Here is a 24967-nt window from a genome sequence, read left to right on the forward strand (position 1 = left end):
GTATAGTTTGAATGCAAGTACTGGAAATTCAGAAATCATTGCAATATTTTTATTATTAAAAAAAAAGTGACATTATCAGATTCACTATTCTATAAAAAGTCCCATTGATAATTTCAGTAATAATTTTTCCTTTACCAGATTGATATCAGTAATAATTTCTGAATTTACAGTACATGTGTGTTGGAATATCATATTTTGAAATATATATAATGGTCGCAAATATCACAAAAAATGGACAAAACTATAATTTAAAATAAACCAATACTACTTCTAATCAAAAGGGGAGATCTAACGATTTATCTATAATCCTTAAACTTGGATCCATAATTCTAAGAGGGTGCTTCCTTATGTTTTATTCAACATAAATAACATATGGCAGTGAAAAATAAATAATAAAGGAGTAGGTCCGGTAAGGGCCGATTTTGGCCTCAAATTTCTGGTTCATTTGACGAAAGAAGTTGGACACTTTTTAAACACTTAATTGTCTATTTCATTTGATTCCAATTAGTTTATGTGAAAGATTTTAACTGATTTGGTCATTAAAAACGTCCCAGTTCAAGCTTAAATATGAAAAATCTATCAAATATGCCAAAAAATGTCACTTTTCAGATGTTTTTTGTCAAAAATGAAAGTAGCCGCATCCGTGTTCATCCTCAACCTTTATATATTGCATTATCATCAAATGCAACTTGTACATTTCAATATTAACACAAATGAGGCCACTTTCATTTAAGACGGAATCCGTCTAAAATTGAACTAAAATACTAAAATAGTGAAGATTTCAGTAATTTAGTATGACTTAATGATGCTAGTACCCGATATATGTGCATTGTATTGTCAAAAACAGCCCATATTTATGTAGCTAAAGCATTCTACTTTCCAATAAATAACTAAAATAGATATAGGAAGATGTGGTGTGAGTGCCAATGAGACAACTCTCCATACAAATAACAATTTAAAAAGTAAACCATTATAGGTTAAAGTACGACCTTCAACACGGAGCCTTAGCTCACACCGAACAACAAGCTATAAAGGGCCCCAAAATTACTAGTGTAAAACCATTCAAACGGGAAAACCAACGGTCTAATCTATATAAACAAAACGAGAAACGAGAAACACGTATATATTACATAAACAAACGACAACTACTGTACATCAGATTCCTGACTTAGGACAGGTGCAAACATTTGCAGCGGGATTAAACGTTTTAATGGATCCAAACCTTCTCCCTTTTTCTGAAACAATAGCATAACATCACAACAAAGAAAAACATACGATAAAATATCAATTGGCAGACTTAACTCAATCAAAAAACCGTATGATTAAACAATGAACGAATAAATTTGATCTGCGATATCTGAATACAAATGCACAGTTAATTAAATATTAGAGACAAACATTCATGACCAAAAAGCTAACAAACAAATTCAAAAACAGGACATGACTGAGAAATATTTAACCAATCAATGTTCACTTTAGAAAAAAACCGGTTTTTTTATAATCTTGAAGTTTATACAAATGTTGTAAGAATAAGTGAAGATATTACAAATAATCAAAGCTGGTGTACAGACAAGATCCGTATAAATAAAAAATGACAAAAAAGCATTATAAACAGTATCAACAGGTCGAATTAACAAGAAAATACGATTTGAGAGTACTCGCAGTTACTGACAGCTAGTTAAAAGCCAAAACCAATTAATAATAAAAAATCATGCATCAGAGACTAAAATCGACTAAAACACATCACAGGGATTTAGTATTTTAACGTCATTAAAAGTTTACATTTTAACAATTTTGTAACACTACATTTGGTGGCCAAAAAGGGGTCTTACTGGACCTAGTTCTTTCCTAATGCTCATCAGAAGTAAAATATCAGGATGTTGAAGTCTTTTGCATACAATATCAACACAAATACAATATAATTTTTCTGGAGTACATTTTTTGTTTGCACATCCCCAATTCCTAGCCATCCCTGTAAGTCCAAAGCACAGTAAGCACAAAAGAACACATTGGTCAAGTATGCATTATTGAAAGTGGAATTTGAAATACAATTCTCAAACTTAAACTATGAGCATAGCTCTAATTTGTTTAGATATGTCTGATCTGTTTTTTCTAGTCCGGATATATAAAAGTACTTGTTGGCAGTGAAGGGTAAGGATAATAACTTTCATTTGGTAATGTGAACTTTAAACTTAGTCTGCACCATTAGATGGTCATTAGCCATTACTCCAATGCCCCAGAATAGTAAAATTATATTCAACTAGTAAGTAATTGTAGTAGTCTGATTTTGGTGAGGACTGAATTAAAATTTACATTGTAACAAGCAATTAGAAATATTTTATATTGAATTGGAGTTATCTTCCTTTGTCAATAATTGTAAATAACCATAGAAGACTTATGTGATTTCTAATAAAATGTTTTTTGAACAAGTACTGTTACACACATCATTTCATAACTTAAATATCTGAGTATATGTCTTTAATAACAATAATTGTTTTACATGGACATATCTGGAAAGGGTCTATAGAATTTTTACTTGACTGCAAATGCACCAAAAGTATAAATTAGGCCTAAAATGTACAGCTATTAGAAGCCAGAGACAATATGGTTTTGATTGCATTTCATGCAATATTTAAGCACCCTCGCCCTACCCCGAAAAAAGGATTGTAAATATACGTTAATATAAGATACATAAGATTTTGTTCAAATTTTTTTAAATCCAGTCAGCAGCCAGTTTTATGAGTTTAGTTGCAGACATGAAGCTGACCCCCTTATATCAACTTTATAGTACAGCATCTCTTTTTTTTCCTACTAAAATTTATTCAAAAGTGTCAAACAAGAAAACTGTTTAAAATAACTAATGTTTTTAAAGTATTCAAAAGAAAAAAAGATTTCAAATGAATGTCCATGAGGCAGCAAGTCTAACAAATGAAAGTTCATTTTTTGTGGAAGTCTTGTTGAGACAGAAAAACAAAACATTAAAAATTGAAATGTATAAAAATATTAAATAAACAACATCTTTAGATTGTTGATCACAATGCTTTTGTAAATCATAAATAGGATTAAATATATGAACTGTATCACAATCTCCAATAAGTTATTTACAACTTCTATCATATCACATTTTTCATCATAAATGCTGCAGCTTCTTTAGTTTTGACAACCCTTGGTATTTTATACTGATTAGCTGAGGCTTGTGTAGTCTCAATGGCAAACTTTCTAAGTCCCTGAAACGTTCCTGGTTTTACCATGTACACCTTCATTTTCTGTATACTCCCCTTCTTCCTAAATGATCCATACACATAGGATAGGTCACATAAAGTCTCGTCAATCTGAAATAAAAAGTACATTGAATGAATACTTCATAGCAAAAACCATTTATACGCCATAGTACTGAGGAATGAGTATATTACGGAACAATAAAACATCAATCAAAATGGACATCTCCTGTGTCTGCCAAATACATGGGAGGGGGAAATTCTTTTAAGTAATTCTTAAACCTAAATTGTTCATAATAAATATGTGTCCTTAGTTTCAAGTTTTACATGTGACCACAACTTCATGTTAATCTACCTTCATAAACGAAGACTTAATCCTGATACATTTCCTAGTTGAGTACTTCTATTCAACCCTAAAATCTGGGTAAAAACTATAATTTGGCATAGGTTTATTGAAGTCTATATCATAATGAACATTTGAGCTTATTTTCAAGATGATGTGATCACAACTTTATGAATGAATACCTGGAACCTGATGCAGGAAGGAAATTAATGGAGGATTTGACAAATTTAGATGTACAGAAAACAAACAGACTAACACACCTCAAAATATAGCACTCATCAAGTCGCATTAATAAAACCTTACAAAATTTCTGAAATAACAGTATGTGCTTACCAAAATTGCAACTGGATAATAAATTACTAATTAAGTCAGATATGAATACATGTTTTCTTATACTTGTTTGATCTAGATAAATTCAAATTAATAACATTTTGAAATTGAGTTAGTCATAAGTATCTAAATCCATCAGAAAAGATAAGTATGTCTGTTTCTGGACTATTGTCACTTTTACCTGATTTTTCTGTTCCTTAGTCAGCATGGCATCTCCATCAGTTGAATCAAATTCCAAAAATACATGGTAAAATGGGGCATATTCCTTCTTCTCTCCTGTAAATATAATATAAATCTATTATTACATTTTTACATTATACCAGAGTGCTCTATCAATTGCTTAGAGTGACAAAATATTAATAAAAGTTTTGCATTTTTTCAGAAATAATCATGATCAGGCCAAGAAACAAGGAGCAGTTATCATTGAATTATGTATGTAGTCACCAAGATTTGTTAATATGTTAACTTTTACTGTGAGCAAATGATCAAATTCAGGGTTGTTTAAATTTGAAAATTCTTTAAGGTTGATTGATTGACTTAAGGTCTTTATAAGATAGAATGCCCTTGCCTTCTTCACTTATCAATAAACTCTCAGAACAACAATAATCTGTTAACTTCAATCCTTCCCAGTTAGAGACTGCCTTCATCAATGCATTATAAAATGTCTTCTCTGATGTCTTCTCTCCTCTCACATTCAGAAACTGTCCTTGTCTGAAAAGATAACAGTAATATTGTATAGTCATCAATATTGTCAACATAGAGTGATGGATGTCAATCTATCTTACCTCCTATACATTTCTAGGAATATGATTGGTTAAAAGCGTCCTCGTGGAAACCGTGTATATTTAATATTAGGTTAGTTGGGAGGCAGGGCTTATTTCATACACGGTTAGTAGTGGAGTTACGTCCCTTTATATTCCATATAAGGTAATAAGGAGGCGGGCCTTATTTCATACAAGGTTAGTAGTGGTGTTCATCCCTTTAGAAAAACAAAACAGTACTGAGAAGAAATCTTAAAGGTTTCAACAGCCGAAGAAAGTGATGATAAAGTGAAATAAATTCATAAAACACATTTAAATCTAACAAGTTGTCATTGTTGGCATCTGTTTTTGTAGGATCAAAGGAAGTAGTTTCTTAATCATGTTAATGCTTACTGTATTGAAAGACTTGCTCATTTTGATAGGTCACTAGTCTAAATTTTACACGTTAAGATAGTCGGTAAGATAAATTCATTACATAGTTTGCTAGTGACGTAATACAGTATATATGGGGTCAGTAAATTCCATACGGGGATTCCAGCTTCACTCTCACCCCATATGGAATTTATTGACCCCATATATACTGTATTAGGTCACTAGCAAACTATGTTACTAATATTCTACATGTTCTATATATCAAATATGAAATTTTAAAATTGTATTTCCATGTTTTGTCTATTTAGAAGATGCTTGTTTTTATACATACTTTGGTGTAGTTTCTGTTCAATTTATTCACAAGACGTTTTGTTTGTCCATCTTTATGGCCAGTGAGATGGATGTCTATTCTAGTAAAGTTTTTATGATATTCCTTCTTATCACTTTTGGTTGGACCAAATGTATAATGTCTGTCTTACCAACAGTGATATATTACTAGAGTAAGAGATCAACGTGATGCAAATTGATAAGATAAAATAACTCTATATTGCTATTAAAGTACTGTACCTATACATAAATTCTATAATTGGACATTGGTGATGAAATCCTGCTATCTTAACAACATCCCCAAATCTATATCTGTACAGACCACCAGCATTAGTTATTACTAATTCATACTCTTTACCAAGCTCAACCTAAAATATATAATATATATCATAAAGGTTTATTTAAATGTTTGAATCCATTAGTCATTAAACAGAATAGTCAATTGTAGCTATATATAGTTATCAATTATAATGAAAATATAATATGGTTACATTTCGTTCGTCATGTTAGTTTTGAAATACCTTTATCACTGTGACTATTATGGTCTTTTTTTAAATCAACTTTTGACCATTTACATTCTTTAGAATAGCTACTTGCCATTTTTTTGGTCATGTGTGTTATGGTAAAGTACTTATTGTGTTTTCAATTCACTCATAATTGGATTGAGTACTGTAAATTCAGAAATTGTTGACTGCATTTTTATTTTTATTATATCATTATTGAACAAGAGGCTGTCACAACGACAGCAAACCGGATTTATTAACATTTATTTGTGTCCTGGCAATATCACAAGAACCATTACTGATGAATGGTGAAAATGAAAATCGTCAATATCAAATTTGACCTCCATTTTGTCATCAGTATCAACATATTAAAATTTGAAAAGCTTAGATTGAATGGTTCATGAGTAAATGCAACAACATGAATGGAAACGCCATTTTACGATCTTTCAAGAACCATAACTCCTGAACGGTAAAAGTCAAAATCGTCATTATTGAACTTGACCTCTTTTTTGTCATCAGTAACAACATATTAAAATTTCAAAAGCTTTGGTTGAATGGTTCATGAGAAAATGCACGGACACGACGGGAAACACCATTTTTCAATCTTTCAAGAACCATAACTCCTGAACGGTAAAAGTCAAAATCGTCATTATTGAACTTGACCTCCATTTTGTCATCAGTAACAGCATATTAAAATTTCGGAAGCTTTGGTAGAACAGTTCATGCATAAATGCACAGACACAACTGGAAACTCCATTTTTAAATCTTTCAAGAACTATAACTCCTGAACGGTAAAAGTCAAAATCGTCATTATTGAACTTGACCTCCATTCTGTCATCAGTAACAACATATTAAAATTTGGGAAGCTTTGGTAGAACAGTTCATGCGTATATGCATGGACACGACTGGAAACTTCATTTTTCAATCTTTCAAGAACCACAACTCCTGAACGGTAAAAGTCAAAATCGCCATTATTGAACTTGACCTTCGTATAGTTGTCAGTAATAACATATTAAAATTTTAAAAGCTTTGGTTGAACGGTTCATGAGTTAATGCACGGACAACATTTGATTCCCGCCCGCCCGCCCGCCCGCCCGACCGCCCGGCCGCCCGCCATACATCCCCAAATCAATAACCGACATTTTTGTCACAAAAATCCGGTTAAAAATGGGCCCAAATACAAGATTTGTTATTGCTTTTTCAGGAATTGATTATATCGAAATTCAAAATAAGAGTTCTTGTTTTAGTGAAACATGTCCTGTGGCAAATTTCATAATAATTTCTGAAAATGCAGTGTGAAAAAAATAATATTTATTATGGTAGCAAATTTATGTAAATGCATGCATATCAAAACGATACAGAACCTCAATAAACTTTCTTGTTGATATTATTGGCTTCCATACAATTTACTAAATATTATATATCTTGTATATTGTACATACATGTACATTTAAACCATTTTTGAACCAAAATATCAAAAGAGTTTTTTCCTGAGGTGATACTCATTTTTGACTTCATGTGAAACACAAAATGCACATCTAATTGTGGCTAGGCCATATAGCATTATAGTACTGAGTAATGCGTATATTAGGAACAATAAAACAACAATCAAAATGGACATCTCCTGTGTCTGCCAAATACATGCAAGAGGGATGTTCCTTTGAAGTAATTCTAAAGCCTACATGATTCATAATTAATATGTGTCCTTAGCTTCAAGTTATGAATGTGACCAAAAATTTATGTCAATCTTCTTTCATAAACCAAGACTCAATCGTGAAGCATTTTCTTGTCGAGTACTCCTGTTGGTGACCTTCTGCTGTTGTTTTTTTTTCTATGGTCGGGTTGTTGTCTCTTTGGCACATTCCCCATTTCTATTCTCAATTTTATTTAAATTTGTAAATTAATACATTTTTGCCTCTAGTGGATAAATACTTATAAAATGTAACATCAATAAAAGCGGTCATTTTCAGCTACTGTTAGCATCAAATTGGTTATAATTTTACTGTGATTCATCAAAGCATCCTTATTGTGATACATCAAAAGGTCTCAAATAATTATTTATTACTCATTGTTGAATGTGACCTATAGTTATTAATTTCTGTGCCATTTCATTTGGTCCCTTGTGGAGAGTTGTCTCATTGGCAATCATACTGCATCTTCTTTTTTATATTGTCCTAAGTCTAAGAGCATTTATTACTAGAAGAATTTTCACAAAAGTCTGTATTATATGAAATATAGGAAATAGGATTATATCAAACCTGTTTAACCTAAATTTCAACAAACCTTCTGAAATTTGGTATGTTATATTGTGGCAAAATAATGAAAAAAGGTGAGAAAACTATTTCTTTCCAGTATGGTGCATATGGCATGTATGGAGCAGAAATACTTAATTTAAAATATACCTGATCTAAGAACAGTGTTTGTGGTTGATCTTCATCACAATGCTGTACTGGTATAAACTCAAAGAACATATAACCAGGAACCAGCATGTATCTACTTGGTTTATCCTCAGGCCAGATATTGACTCCAAGTAATCCTTCTGATGCTGCATATAATGGAGAATACATAGATATACCTTTACAATACGTCTCCATTAAAATACTGGCAGGCAAAGTAAAGACGCCGGTGTCAGCAGCAAGAATTAAATGGCATGTAGGCCAGACACGTTTAACTAGTCCGGCAGCACCTCCTTTGAAAGCATCTCGTAGCTCATTGGCACGATTTTTATCCGGAGATAAAAGTTTGTTTAATTCATTTCTAGTCTCATCAGAGATTTTTAGATCTGGATTAATTCTTCCTAGTTCGATGTCCTCTATAAGACTTTTATATTGCATTTCTAGTGCTTGGAAAGCTATGAGTACAATTGAGGCAAAATTGGCTTCTACCATCCCAAGATATTTGTCCTTCAGACCAAACAATAAATGAATGTACAATGCTTCAGGCTCTGTAAGGACTTCAAACCCAGGTTTTGGTGTTGAGTATATACTAAGTAAGGCCTTAGAATTTGTTGGAGAGGAAGAGTTTGGTCCAATAGGAAGACCTCCAGCCGATTCCCTCCATCGTGGAGTATAAAATAATTTCAGACTTTTCTGAATACATTTGTTCTCTGGTAATGATTGGAGTAAACTATTGTACACCACAGCGATTCCATGTGTAAAGAATGCCAATCTTTGTTCACCTGTCATAGGTAATACACTACTCTTACCTGAGGTACCTGACGTCACAGCAAACTGAATCGGCTTTTTATGTGTCAGAATATTTTCACATTCTTTTGTTTCCAACATTTTTTGTATATATGGCTCATAATGATAAATTCTTGTCAATGGATGTCTTCTCACATATTCCTCCCTGTCTTTTATTTCTCCAAATTGATATTCTTTCCCGTATGATGTCTCCGCGTTATCTTTCAGTCTCTGTAATAGCAGTTCATCCTGTGCCTGCTTTACATTTTTTGTTGCTTTTTCTAATTTCCGTCTCATGTACCAACCAACCCATGACAAGGATGAGATAGCGATATAATGATCTATTGAAGTTCTAATTGTATGATTTGGTGTGACGTTCCTTCTGTAGAAATCATAACAGACATAACTGGTGGCACTAAACACTGGTATTAATATCCCTGTAAAAAAAGGTTAAAATTAGACAGATTTTCTTTAAAAAAACCAATATAGATAACGGACGCATGGTTAAAAGCTATTTTTAGAAATAGGAATACCATTTTTCAAGTAAAAGGATAGCATTTTTTTTAAAAAGAGAAGCAAAGATATGTATTATATGTACTGGTTTTCAATAATTCTGATATAAAGCAAAAAGAAAGAAAGTATATATATATGATCTGCTATCATGCAAACAAAATATGGAATTTATACTATAATACTAAAATACATAAAATAACCAGCTCTGTTTTTAAGCAAAAAAGTATTTTGATACTAATCACAGTTAAAACAGACCTAAACAATCATGTTAATATTGTTAATACAACCGACTAATCAATTTTAAAGAGAAGACACTTAATGCAAACTAAATACATTTTCAAACTACAATTCTTGCAAACTGACACCAGAATACACAATGAGTTATACAATACAATTTCTAGCAATCCTACACCAAAATATTGTGCAATTGAGAATCTAGCAAGTAAATTAAAATCAATGACTTTAAAATAATTCAGTGTTTGTTTTAGAAAATGCGCGTCAGAATTAAATGTTTATAGATGTTCTTTTATTCATCTTGAATGTACATTATAAGAGATTTTGAAACTCCCAAATTCAGCAAAGAAATCTTCCCTTCAGAGACAAGTAAATATTTAAGTGTTAAGATAATGAACATGATGAATGCATTTTAAAAATTAGTTGTGCAATAAGTTAAATTGATACAAAAGTGGTATCTTATTTTTACAGTGCATACATGTATAAATGAGATTATGTTTTCATGTGACTAAGTGTGTGTTGCAGAAATCATGTGATTATGGAAGGACAAAGTGTGGTTATTTGGCCTTATATTTTATTAATTTCAAATTTCCATTTGGCATGTTTGGTTGAGTTTTATAGTTGAGATGATGCAAATTTAAAAAGGTAGTTTTCAATCCATGACTTCACAATAAAATGCAGTTGTGTTGTCACAAAAAAAAACAACATTAGCACACTCCCAAATCTCCTAAATATTAATTGTTAAACAAGAGTGCACACGCTGAAATGTCTCGCCTTCTATACTAATCATTGATATTATGTTGATAGTCCTAAGTATAAAGTTAAGCATTATAACAACTGTCACATAAACTTAACATTAACCAAGATAACTAAACAAAGACCAATGAACCTTAAAAATGAGGTCAAGGTCAGATGAACCATGCCAGGCAGACATGTACAGCTAACAATGCTTCTATACAACATATATAGTTGACCTATTACTAATAGTTTAAGAAAAATAGACCAAAACACAAAAACTTAACATTGTGCAATGAACCGTGAAAATGAGGTCAAATAAAACCTGCGCGACTGACATAAAGATCATAAAATATTTCCATACACCAAATATAGTTGACCTATAGCATAGAGTATTAGATAAAAAGACCAAAACTCAAAAACTTAACATTGACCACTGAACCATGAAAATGAGGTCAAGGTCACATGACATCTGCCCGCTAGACATGTACACCTTACAATCATTCCATACAACAAATATAGTAGACCTATTGCATATAGTATGAGAAAAACAGACCAAAACACAAAAATTTAACTATAACCACTGAACCATGAAAATGAGGTCAAGGTCAGATGACACCTGCCAGTTGGACATGTACACCTTACAGTCCTTCCATACACCGAATATACTAGCCCTATTGCTTATAGTATCTGAGATATGGACTTGACCACCAAAACTTAACCTTGTTCACTGATCCATGAAATGAGGTCGAGGTCAAGTGAAAACTGTCTGACAGACATGAGGACCTTGCAAGGTACGCACATAAGAAATATAGTTATCCTATTACTTATAATAAGAGAGAATTCAACATTACAAAAAATTTGAACTTTTTATTCAAGTGGTCACTGAACCATGAAAATGAGGTCAAGGACATTGGACATGTGACTGACGGAAACTTCGTAACATGAAGCATCTATATACAAAGTATGAAGCATCCAGGTCTTCCACCTTCTAAAATATAAAGCTTTTAAGAAGTTAGCTAACACCGCCGCCGCCGCCGCCGCCGCCGCCGCCGCCGCCGGATCACTATCCCTATGTCGAGCTTACTGCAACAAAAGTTGCAGGCTCGACAAAAATGACATGTAAAATTCATCTTTTATAACTCACATAATATTTGAAGTTAAACTTTACAAAACTGTATGAAGAAAGAATAAAAGTTTTAGCATTTAACAACCTCAATATCATGATTATAAGATAAAATGGTCAAATTCATTCGTTTAAAACTAAGGAAATAGACTCATACCAGGAGTCTTTGAAATCAATTTAAACTACAATAATTTTTTATTAAAAAAAAAGAAGACAATCAGAGATACAGATGACGGGCATGGCCACAGCACTTCTCTTACCCTCCCTCTTTTTATCTAAGGATTGCAAAAATAACAATTAAAATCACAAAAAATACACATTAACATTATTCCTTCTTCTTTAAAAAAGTGCTATCTAGCTTACATGACCATAAATGTTCTAGAAGTCCATCTAGGCCATTACGGACGGTTAGTAGGTAGTGAGAATAGTGAAGGAGATACACCACAAAAGTAAAGGATAACACAGATATCATCAAACTCCAGGCCATTCTGTTGGTATTCTGTTACATACCTACAATGTAAAATAAGGAATGGTTACTGAAGGATTCGCCACAAAAGTAAAGGATAACACAGATATCACCAAACTCCAGGCCATTCTGTTGGTCTTCTGTTACATACCTACAATACAAAATAAGGAATGGTTACTGAAGGATTCGCCACAAAAGTAAAGGATAACACAGATATCACCAAACTCCAGGCCATTCTGTTGGTCTCGAGTTACATACCTACAATGTAAAAAAAGGAATGGTTACTGAAGGATTCACCACAAAAGTAAAGGATAACACAGATATCACCAAACTCCAGGCCATTCTGTTGGTCTCGAGTTACATACCTACAATGTAAAAAAAGGAATGGTTACTGAAGGATTCACCACAAAAGTAAAGGATAACACAGATATCACCAAACTCCAGGCCATTCTGTTGGTCTCGAGTTACATACCTACAATGTAAAAAAAGGAATGGTTACTGAAGGATTCACCACAAAAGTAAAGGATAACACAGATATCACCAAACTCCAGGCCATTCTGTTGGTATTCTGTTACATACCTACAATGTAAAATAAGGAATGGTTACTGAATAATTCACCACAAAAGTTAAAGATAACAAAGATATCACCAAACTCCAAGCCATTCTGTTGGTCTCCAGTTACATACCTACAATATAAAATAAGGAATGGTTACTGAAGGATTCACCACAAAAGTAAATGATAACACAGATATCACCAAACTCCAAACCAGTCTGTTGGTCTCCAGTTACATACCTACAATATAAAATAAGGAATGGTTACTGCAGGATTCACCACAAAAGTAAAGGATAACACAGATATCACCAAACTCCAAGCCATTCTGTTTATCTCCAGTTTAATACATACCTACGATATAAAATAAGGAATGGTTACTGAAGGATTCACCACAAAAGTAAAGGATGACACAGATATCACCAAACTCCAAGCCATTCTGTTTATCTCCTGTTAAATACCTACAATGTAAAAAAAGGAATGGTTACTGAAGGATTAACCACAAAAGTAAAGGATAACACAGATATTACCAAACTCCAAGCCATTCTGTTTATCTCCTGTTACATACCTACAATGTAAAATAAGGAATGGTTACTGAAGGATTCACCACAAAAAGTAAAGGATAACACAGAAATCACCAAACTCCAAGCCATTCTGTTTATCTCCTGTTATATACCTACAATGTAAAATAAGGAATGGTTACTGAAGGATTCACCACAAAAGTAAAGGATAATACAGATATCACCAAACTCAACACCATTTTGCCTGTCTCTAGTTTGTATGTTTGTTCTGTATCTTCCTCCTTTAGTAGGAGCACCACCATGGGTTATTGTGTAAAAAGGAAGACATTAAACAAACTGTATCAGTACAGATTTAATGTGAGCATTTGCCTATCCAGTTTCTTAGCCAGGCTGTGACATAACTACAATGTAAAATAAGGAATGGTAACTAAAGAATTCACCAAAAAATTAAAGGATAACAAAGATATATCACCAAACTCCATAACATTTTGTCTGTCTCTAGTTACATACATTGTACCTACAATGAAATTCATCATTATCATGAAATTGGTGATATTGAATAGATATTAAACATATTTCTTGCATGTCAATGTCTAAGTCACATGTTACATACCTATACTCAAATAATTAAAGATTAGTGGTACTTCAAAAGTATAGGGTGAAACCTTTATTACCAAGTATTTATCACAGAACTTTTTTGATATATCTTTCAGTTTTACTTTAGCACAAAAATATTTGCTCATTTTATTTATACTATGATGCTCTCGACACTTTTTTTGGGGGGGTTGAGGGTAACTCTAAGTAAAAAAATTGAAACATTGGGAAAACACTTTTACGTATAGATGCACATGTGTATGGTTTGTTGATACTGCTTGGATATATTGGGCTTATAGATATTTATATTTATTATTATTTAAGCTATTCTTGTTTAACCACTTGATAATATTATGTCGACTATAACTATTGGTAGTGTAAACTGCAGGGGTTTATCAGAAACAGTTAAAAGAATTGATATATTTACAAAATATAAGGACTTATATGATATAATTATATTAATAGACACCCATAGCACATCTGAAAAAGAAAAACAATGGCTGCATGAATGGGGATATGTGGGGAAATTTAGTTCTTTTTCTAGTAAAAGTAGAGGGGTAGCTGTTCTTTTCAGAAATACTTTTGAATTTAAAATCCATGGAGAAACCATAGACTTGTCTGGTAATTTTGTTATATTAGATATCACCATTCAGGACTATCGTATAACTTTGGCAGCAATATATGGACCGAATAATGATGAACCAGCCTTTTTTGACAACATAAAAAACAGAATATCCCACTTTGGCAACTCGTCAATTGTAGTCGTGGGAGATTGGAATGTTGTTCAAGATTATGAGATGGACACATTATATTATAGAAATGAAAATAACCCCCAGTCAAAAGCTAAGATACATGAGGTTATGCATGACCTTGATTTATTAGATATATGGCGCCTGCAACACCCTTTTGAAAAGAGGTACTCATGGAGGGGTCCAAATCGCAAACAAAGTCGTTTGGACTACTTCATGATTACCTCTGATATAGAAGCATTTGTAATTTCATCAGATATAGGAATTAGTTATAGATCGGATCATTCTCCAGTACTTATTGATTTAAAATTTTCAAGCCAAATTAGAGGGAAGGGTACATGGAAATTTAATAACAGTCTTTTGAAGGAAACTGAGTTTATTGAAAAAGTTAAAGGGGATATCAAGACTGTCATTGAAGAATATGAGTCTGATCCATCTATTGATATTGAGACAGAGGACAAACAGTTTAATATAAGCTATCAGCTTTTATGGGATATGATTAAGTTGAAAGTTCGTGGATCTGCAATCTCATTTTTGTCTTTCCGGAAGATTAGGAACAAAATAATAAAGAAAAAGAATTATTATACAAGATATCATTATTAGATAAAAAACTCATAGAGAATAACTTGCCATCAGTACAACAAGAAAGGGAAGGGTTGGAACTAGAATTAAAAGTAATAAGAGAAAAAAATGTTAAAGGGATAATAACAAGAGCAAAGGCAAGATGGCAAGTAGAGGGGGAAAAGGGAAGTAACTATTTTTGTAATTTGGAAAAAAAACATTATACAGAAAAAATTATTCCCAAACTTATTCTGGAGGACGAATCTGAGATAACGGATCCATGTATTATTAGAAATGAACAAAAACAATTTTATAAAAAATTGTATACTAGTTCTAACCCATTGTTACTTGAGACTCACAGGAGCACATTTCTTCAGCATGACAATCCTTTTATTACAAAACCTATTGAGGAAGAGGTGAAATCATGTGAAGGACCTTTATCAGTACAGGAATGTCTGTCTTCTCTTAAACATATGAAGAACTCTAAATCACCTGGTATAGATGGATTCACTGTTGAGTTTTATAAATTTTTCTGGAATGATATTAAATTTCCACTAGTAAGATGTTTAAATGAGGCTTTAGAGTATGGAAAGTTCTCTATCACTCAAAGACAGGGACTCATTACCTGTATACCAAAGGAGGGTAAGTCAAAGTTTTATCTTAAGAACTGGCGACCTATCACACTGCTGTGTGCAGACTATAAGATAGCTACAGCCAGTCTAGCAAATAGATTTAAAAAGGTCTTGGTAAATATAATTAGTCAAACACAAAAAGGTTTTCTTAAAGGTAGGTATATTGGCGAATGTACTAGATTTATTTATGATCTAATGGAAAAGATGGAAGAAGACGACATTCCTGGACTTTTACTTTTAGTCGATTTTGAAAAAGCTTTCGACACAGTCGAATGGTCTTTCATATATGAGGCTTTGCAGTTTTATGGATTTGACCATACATTTATAAATTGGATTAAGGCTTGCTACTGTGATGCTTCTAGTGCTGTGTTGAATAATGGTTATATTTCAGAATTTTTTTCATTAAAAAGGGGGGTCCGTCAAGGGGATCCTCTGTCTCCTTACCTATTTATTTTAGTGCTAGAATTACTAAGTGCAGCTATTAAAAATGACCCTGAGGTTGCAGGTGTAACAATTAATGACTCTGAATTTCTGTTGAGTCAATACGCTGATGATTCTTCCGTAGTCCTGGATGGTAACCAAAAATCCCTAAATCAGTGTTTATACTTGTTTGATAAATTTTCAGAATGTGCTGGACTTAGGTGTAATGTTGACAAAACCGAAGCCGTATGGATTGGGTCAAAAAAGGGTAGTATGGAAAAACTTTTGCCAGAAAAAAATCTTGTTTGGAACCATTCTGGGAGGTTTAAATTACTAGGTATATGGTTTGAACTTGCTAAAATGGATAAAACTCTATGTAATTTTACAGCCAAGATAAACAGTATCAAGTCATTACTCAATACTTGGGCTTATAGAGAACTGACATATATTGGGAGGGTTGTAGTTATTAAGACTTTAGCACTTCCCATTTTGGTCCAAGTTCTGACTGTCCTTCCTAACCCCCCAGAAGGGGTTTTGAGGGAGATTCAGAATATATTTTTTAACTTTTTATGGAAAGGAAAACCTGATAAAGTGAAAAGGGCAGTGATAATGTCCGAACACTGTGATGGTGGTCTTAAGATGCCCAATATTTATTATTTTTGCTATAGTGTAAAAATGTCTTGGCTGTATAAATTGTTAGATCCCCAAAACTACTCTCCTTGGAAAGTCTTGCTACTTAGTTATATACAAAAATTTGAGGGGGACAAGATTTTACACTTAAGTCAGGAAGGTTTACTTTATTTAGAAGAAAAAGTTAATCCATTTTGGCATGATATCCTGGTAAATTTTTCCAAGTTAAAAAATAAGCTTAAAGCTGAAAACAATACTGAAATTTTGACCCAGTCCATATGGCTGAATCCAAACATCAAAATAGATGGCAAGATGATTTTGAGGTTCAAATATGTTGAAAATAGTATATTCTTCATTAATGATCTGATGTCAGATAATAATACATTATTCTCATATGATGAATTTAAAAAAAAGTATGATATCAATACTAATTTTGTAGAATTTTATAGTATTTTAAGTGCGATTCCAAAGAGATGGAAAAGTATAATAGAAGGTAGTTCAAAACTGGAAAATATTGAAAATAAATTAATAGATAAAGTTAAAATGATTGAGGATTGGAATGCTATTTATTCCATGCCCTTCATCATAACCAGAAACTCTTTTTTGCAAAACTTCCAATTTAAGATTGTTCATAGGATTCTACCATGTAATTCATTTTTATTGAAATGTAAATTAAAAGAAACTGAACTTTGTACTTTTTGTTCAGAAATTAAAGAAAATATTTTTCACATTTTTTGGGAATGTAATGTATCACAAAACTTCTGGCTATCCGTTATAGATTGGATTAAAAATTATGGCATTCTCCTGCCTTTCAGTGCAAAAGAAGTCATTTTAGGTGTGTCTGAGGATTTTGTCAACAGTAAAATAGTTAACAATATTTTGTTGTATTTCAAATATTATATATACAAATGTAGATGTAAGAACATATCCCCCACAAAATGTGGTGGGGTAGAATATTTAAAATATTGGATTAATATAAAATGGATCAGAAATGGCATTTGTTAGAAGCAGCTTTTATTTAACTTATTTGATTAATTAACAAAATCTTTTTGTAATATTTATATCTATATCTTATTATATCCATATGACTTAATTGATTTATCAAGTATTACTTTATTTTTAAAATGTGTATCGAATACTGTACTATGTAATTTCACATGTTTCATCATCAAAAATAAAATAATTACAAAAAAAAAGTATTTATCTACAGTGAAAAACAATTCTATCTATACAAATGTATAGTACCGAGACACACCAAATGGTGAATGATAAGATGGTTAGTTCTAAACTCCTGACTGTTGTCTCTATCAACCATGCTGTGATGGTGCATACAAAGCAAAACAAGGAGCAGTGAATGAGGAAAAAAAATCCCAAATAATAATAAGGAATTACATAGATTTGTCAATGTTCTGCCTAACAAAAGTTCTCCTGGATTCTTTTTTATAAACATTTATTATGCCATAATATAATTAGTCTGTATTAGGAACAAATTTTGTAATTTTTGTTCCATTGAAAATAATTTGGCAGAATATATTTTCCACTTATAATCAGTGACAGGAGGAAATAAATAAAATTCAATAGAGTAGATGATAAATTTAGGATATTACTGAACTTAGGTTCATTAATCTGGGCTATAAAGTTAATGAAAATATCCAACCTTCAACTGGTAACACATGCTTAATGCTGTCACTGCAATAATTTCAGTAAACAATTGCCTTTCTCATGGAGAATTTACATAAAACTATAAACACGTTGTATCTGTCTGCTTTATTCTTAATCAGTTCTGAAAGGTTGTTCAAATACATGCATTCTCATGAAAAGATTCAATTTTAATAGGAAACAGTATATACTGTAGCAACAAAACTATAAATAAAAGTCATAAATGATGTGAAAATACTAAAAATTAACCTACTTTTATGTACGTATATTAAAATATCTTATTTACCATGTGATATAAAATCATTGATCATAAAAACATGAAATCATCACATTATTAATGTTAATACTTCCTAATTGAACAATGAAGTCCAACGTCCATACTTAACATACTTATAAACTTCATAATATTTTAACATAATTAATTGTACAAACCATGCAGTGTAACAGTACAAGTATCTACGTCTATTCATATATTACTGAAATGGTTAACATAATTTCATGATAGTAATGGTAATTTATTCAACCAAGGTCAAATAGAAAATAAAATAGATTCTTATTCACCTCTCATCCATACATACTAGTACTGTACTAGTATACATATTTTTAGGGGCCAGCTGAAGGACACCTACGGGTGCGGGAATTCTTGCTACATTGAAGACCCATTGATGGCCTTCGGCTGTTGTCTGCTCTATGGTCGGGTTGTTGTCGCTTTGACACATTCCCCATTTCCTTTCTCAATTTTATACATGTACATGTATTACCATACATACAAACATTCCATACATACATACATGTACATCTTACTGCATGTACTGTGGATTCATTAATATTCGTTGGATACTAATTTTCATTGTTTTTGTGGGTACAAGGGAGCCACAAATTTAAATGCTCAATGAATTTACAAATTTTCTAAAAGGATGTTAATGCAGACGTTTCCAAAACCATGAAATTAAATATCCACGAATATGCAAGTTTTCTATAAACCACAAAAATATCTTCTTTTTTTTTTCAAATCCTGATACACTTAAAATTTTGAAATCAATATTTTTTTATCATGTTTTATACCTCTTATAATCATGTGATGATGGTTATCATGGTTATAGATTATCTGTGTCAATTATGATGACTGTACAATAGGAGCCACAAGTGTAGATGGAAGAGAACAACATACTCTTGAAGAGTTTGTGAGTTAAAGAGTTTGTTTTGTGGGGTTTAAACCAAGGGTCTGGAAACGGTTATATCTGTAAGACATGACGGAATATGAAATCAATATGTCCTCAATGACAGATGAGACAAATTTTATTTTTTATAGAAATCATCTCTTGTCATTTCGTTGGGATTTGATTTCCTAATTGCTAAATTTTCACTTGTTTTTGTTTTGTTGCCACTTTTCTGTAATCATGGTACTCAGGTAATAAAACTGTCACTCCAGTATAGTATTATAATTTTGAGGGCCCTCTTAGTAACTAAATTTATGCTTCCTGGAAATAGTGGCTTATGATAATCGACAATCTCTTTTTACCTGACATGGACCACAACCTCAGAACTAATATTATCAGAGACAAATAGTATGTAAAATTTATAGTTCCATGACAACTGTCATAATTATTTAATTATTTTACAGCAAAATATAAAAAAGAAGATGTGGTATGATTGCCAATGAGACAACTCTCCACATAGAGACAAAAATGACACAGAAATCAACAACTATAGGTCACTGTACTGCCTTCAACAATGAGCAAAGCCCATACTGCATACATGTAGTCAGTATAAATAAAAGGCCCCTAAATGACAATGTAAAACAATTCAAACGAGAAAACTAACGGCCTTATTTGTATAAAAAAATGAATGAATAACAAATATGTAGCACATAAATAAAGACAATTATCGATGCTGATTTGAAAAATTAATACCAGGTATTCATGGTATTTAACTTACATGTGACTTAATTTACGTCAAAAAAGATTTTTTTCAAGAGTTATACACTTGCTATAGAAGATGTAATATTATAGGACTGCTTGAAATTCTTTTCAGCAGGATAGGCACTAAATTGTAAAATGCAAAATGATTTTATGCATATTTAATATTAAAACAAGTGCAACTATTATCTGTAATAATCAAACACAAATCAAAAGAAACATTTCCCTTTACTGTTCTTCAATGTTGCTACAAAAATGGTAAGAAAATTCATGAAGTAGATGCGATGAAAACAAGGTTGTTGATGCTTATAATGAATTTAGTGTGATTTCAATAACTTTTTTTTTAAAAAGGGCACCAATCCCAAATGCAAAATGACCAAAATGATGCACCATCTGCATTATCATTTTCTATGTTCAATGGACTGTGAAAATGGGATAAAAACTCTAATTTGGCATTAAAATTAGAAAGATCATATCATAAGGAACATGAATACTAAGTTTCAAATTGATTGGACTTCAGCTTCATACCAAAAACTTTAACCAAAACTTTAACCTGAAGTTGGAGGAACTAATGGATGGACGAACAGATGGACAAATGGACGCACAGACCAGAAAACATAAATGGGGCATAAAAATTATGAATCCTTGATTTAAACTAATATTTTGATTGGTCAATCACTCCCAAACATTGTTTTTTTTTCAATTTACACTTTATTATATATATATATATAACATATGCATGCTGCTGAGTCTAATTCTTTATAGGATGTTTGTTTGTATCTTATATTTAATATTATACAAATTTTACCAGTTGTTGAAAATAAAACCTGTCTGATATATACAGTACATATACCTAAAATGCTAAACTTATTTAATATTCATAAAATTAAACTACACTTGTATTGTCATGTTGTTATCTATGTAATATTCTGACAATGTCTGATTGCCACATATATGCTTAATTTGTCATATAGCTATATACATGTATATAGTATCAATTCCTCTATCATATGCTTGTCCTCATTTCATGGGTTTTCGTAGGCCTGCTATTAACATGGTTAAGACTGGACATGCTGGATATGATGTTTAGAAAATATTCTAAAATATAGCTTCTCAATCACAAGGAAAAGGTACTCAGTCATTATTATATTACTTTACTTTGATACGAAAACAAATGATCTTATGGAATAATTTTGGTGATTCTTGAGGCCAACTAAAATTAATTAGTAGATTTTCATCCAAATTTTTGAAAAACATGGGGCGGGTGGGAGGATTTTATTTTTTAAATTTTATTTCATATGAAACCCTAGTCACAAGTTCTTCATACCGCGGGGTATATGCTATTGGAGAACAAGCTTGTATAATGTATATACATATGTTGTATAAGGAATCTGACACTATTTTTTAAACTCTTAAATAAAAATCCCTCATTGGCAACCACTGTTATACATGTAATTGCCACTTTAGAAACCTATTTATAGTATACATCAAAGGGAAGATAAATGCTCTCTTCAGTTGGACTAGACCTACACCAAATTTATTTTACTTTCTAAGCAATGGTTTGTATTCCACATAAAATCAATAAAATATATTGGTACAATTGTATGCAACACAAGTATTATGAGTACAAAATAAAATGTAAACTCAGTGTGGAAAGTAATTATGATGTAAAACATGAACTTAACCAAAAAGTAGTTGTTGTTTGATGACTAAATTGAGGGTATTGGGACAGTTACAGAAGGTGTTTGCTGTTTGTCAACAAAAACAACAGCCATGGGTTAATATAAGGGATTCCCGAATTAAAATGCGTGTTTGTCGACTTTTTTTTCTCAATATACGGTCAAAAATCAAACAAATTCGTGCTTGTGTCAATTTCTTTAATCCAGTCATGTTTTTTGTACCAATTTGTTCTACGATTCTTGCGCTTTGGATATCATTCACAGTCCAAATTTCCTGACACAAAGTCATCGTATAAATAAAGAAAAAACACAGTTTTCGATTCACTTGTGACTACCGCAATTTGCGTTAAATGACAAGGCGTTTTACTTGTTACTCGAATATTTCATGCCCTTCTCGTTATCAATCTCTATTCTCGGTAGATGTTGTCATCATAGAGCAGCAGAATATGTCGACTCAATCATATCGTTATTAGATTACTCAGAGAAATACAAAAACGAAATTTGAAACAGGAAGTGTTGAATGAAACGAAATTATCGATGGTTCCTGGTAACGGACATGATAAAATCCGGAAATCGTATTTTTGTTAAATAAAAAAAATCGGGGCGGGACGATTTCAGAGGGGCGGGCGGGGATGAAAATCTAGCAATTAATTTTAATTGGCCTTATATAGACATGATAGAAATGTGTTATACTTTTAAAATATACTTGGCCACCAAATGGTAAGAGGAACCAAAACCACATCAGTAGAGTGGGTTCAGAACTTTTTTATCAGGAGAGGGGGCTCTCTTGATCTGCCTTTATGCACATATGAAACTATAAAAAACGCAAAGGGGCATAAGTTAAAGTATGCTTGAGAACAGGGTTTAAGTAAAATCTTACTTAGCAATGCTTATAGTCCAAATAATTATGTCGTCTTAAAGGTTATTATACTTTTTTGCTCTGATGCCTTAATTACATCGTCTGTATGGCGTCAAAGCAAAATGTGTTATAGCCATTCAAGATGTCTTAATTATTTGGACTAGATATTACTATACAGGGGGTCTCATTGGGGGGTTCCGATCCCGGATCCCGCTTACTGTTTTGTCAGATTTCCGTATCCCGCTTACACTATGTACGTAAGCAATTCTCATTTTTTTTTGTCATTTCCTGGGTCCCGCTAGACCTCATTTCCCGTTTTCACGACACAATAATTTGACTTTCACGTGTCACGCTTACAAGAAATCGGCAATCCTGCATCACGCTTAGACCCCAATGAGACCCATTATACAAATCCTTGTATAGACATTTTTAAAATCATTTGGACTACCATGACTACTGAGCATCATGAGCATATTATATATATATATATATATTGTGGATGTTGCACGTGTGTTTCACTTCGACGATCGTTTATGGTTGCCATTTGTATCTTCGCTCCATGTGATGGTAAAGACCCCTGTTGGCCCATTCCTCTTTCTTTCCAGAGAAAAGAAGGCCTTTAGCATCAACCCCCCTTTTTCTTAATAACAAATATAATAAATTATAGATACTTCTCAAATTAAGCTATAATATGCTAATCCACAGTTTTGAATTTAAACAAAAACTGAAATAGACTGATGTTAATGTTGTATTTTTAACCCATTTTCTACCTAACCTTTGAATACTATTTTCATTCTCATTTTTTCGTCTACAAATCCAAAATAAGGATGGGTTATTGCCCCTGAATTTCCAGACACAAAAGTAATGCAACACGTGAACCATAGAAAACTGCCAGTTGAGTGCATGTAACAGTTGACACAGTTCGTAATCTTCAATATTTCAATCAATGAAGCTGTAACTGTACATCAGAATCAGAATCAGAATCAGAATCAGAAGAAGAAGAAGAGTGTTCTGGGTACAAAATTTACCGAAAATTGTAAAAATTTGTATATGGTACTAAAAAATTGGCAAAATCTTTAAATAAACACAATAATTACAGAGTCAAATCTATAAAAAGATAAGATTGTAGGGTTTTTTTAAGCATGGCTGTTACACTGCTTTGATTTAGTTTAAACATATTTTATTTACTCAAAGTAAAATGGATTGGACACAAGTAAGCCATACTTATGAAGTCCGCTCCGAATGACAATAATTTACAATACAATATTAATATGAGCATGCAATATCAAAATAAACAATATTTTACGAGTCTATCAATTGAGAAAAAAAAATGAAACAGAAATAGATGTAAACATTGAAAACGTTGATGATGATGATGATGATGATGATGATGATGATGATGATGATGATGATGATGATGTTGATGACGTGGATGTACCGTAAATACATTTTCTACATAACAAGAAATCTCTCAGACCTTTTGATAAATTCGAATACGTGTTTGAATATATTCACATTTTGTTCATACGAGAGATTCGGATTACCAGATGTAAGTAACTTAACATTTAATATAAGGTCATCAGGAAGCCATCTTAGATTATTCATCAGAATTTCTCTCTGGTGTATATATAAAGAGCAGTCGAAAAGGAAATGGTGTACAGTCTCAATGTTACATCCACAAAAGCAAGATGGATCAGCAATTATATTGACTCTAAACAAGTCATAGTTCAAGAAAGATGAGTAGCATCTGAATTGTGTTAAAATCATATTTAGTTTCCTCGGTCCATATAGAAAGTGCTTTGGTACATCTTTATTTGTGGTATTTAACCTTTTTAAATGGATTTTAAACTTTGCTATAGAGTCTGATTTTCGAAGGGACAAATCGGTATGATTCCATAGGTTAATAGTTGATGGTATAAAAGATTCTTTAGTAAGAGATAATCTACAAAAAGGAACAATGATGTCATTGCCATTTCTCAAGGGATATGTAGTTGTGCTCTGTACACTAGGTGGAACAAGTTTGCATAGATAATCCGGAGCTTGGTTATGTTGAATGTTATAAAACATTTGTAATTTTCGTCTTT

At 32.0% G+C, this 24967-nt stretch overlaps 1 protein-coding gene across 2 annotated transcripts; it reads right to left on the minus strand.

The window, feature by feature from the left end:
• Window positions 1-1777: 1777 nt before the first annotated feature.
• On the minus strand, window positions 1778-23720 carry LOC139484825 (GH3 domain-containing protein-like). Of its 2 annotated transcripts, none has more exons than XM_071268816.1 (6): window positions 23659-23720; window positions 8257-9473; window positions 5592-5719; window positions 4460-4602; window positions 4073-4167; window positions 1778-3332 (listed from the first exon to the last, which is right to left on the minus strand). In XM_071268816.1, exons 1-6 carry the CDS (start codon window positions 23681-23683, stop codon window positions 3114-3116), a joined length of 1827 nt encoding a protein of 608 aa, XP_071124917.1. In that variant the 5' UTR covers window positions 23684-23720; the 3' UTR covers window positions 1778-3113. The 2 variants fall into 2 exon arrangements, with proteins under 2 accessions (XP_071124917.1, XP_071124916.1); XM_071268815.1 differs by lacking the exon at window positions 23659-23720 and adding an exon at window positions 12008-12172.
• Window positions 23721-24967: the final 1247 nt, after the last annotated feature.

Source organism: Mytilus edulis, chromosome 8, assembly GCF_963676685.1.
Source record: "Mytilus edulis chromosome 8, xbMytEdul2.2, whole genome shotgun sequence".
NCBI classification, from domain to species: domain Eukaryota; kingdom Metazoa; phylum Mollusca; class Bivalvia; order Mytilida; family Mytilidae; genus Mytilus; species Mytilus edulis.

Coding starts and splice junctions, on each gene's coding strand:
- LOC139484825 (XM_071268815.1), bottom strand. CDS start 12,131: ATGGCCTGGAGTTTGATGATATCTGTGTTATCCTTTACTTTTGTGGTG. Junction 9,474..12,007: donor TCTAGAACATTTATGGTCAT/GTAAGCTAGATA, acceptor CTTTTTTTACAG/GGATATTAATACCAGTGTTT. Junction 4,603..5,591: donor ATTATAGAATTTATGTATAG/GTACAGTACTTT, acceptor TTATCTTTTCAG/ACAAGGACAGTTTCTGAATG.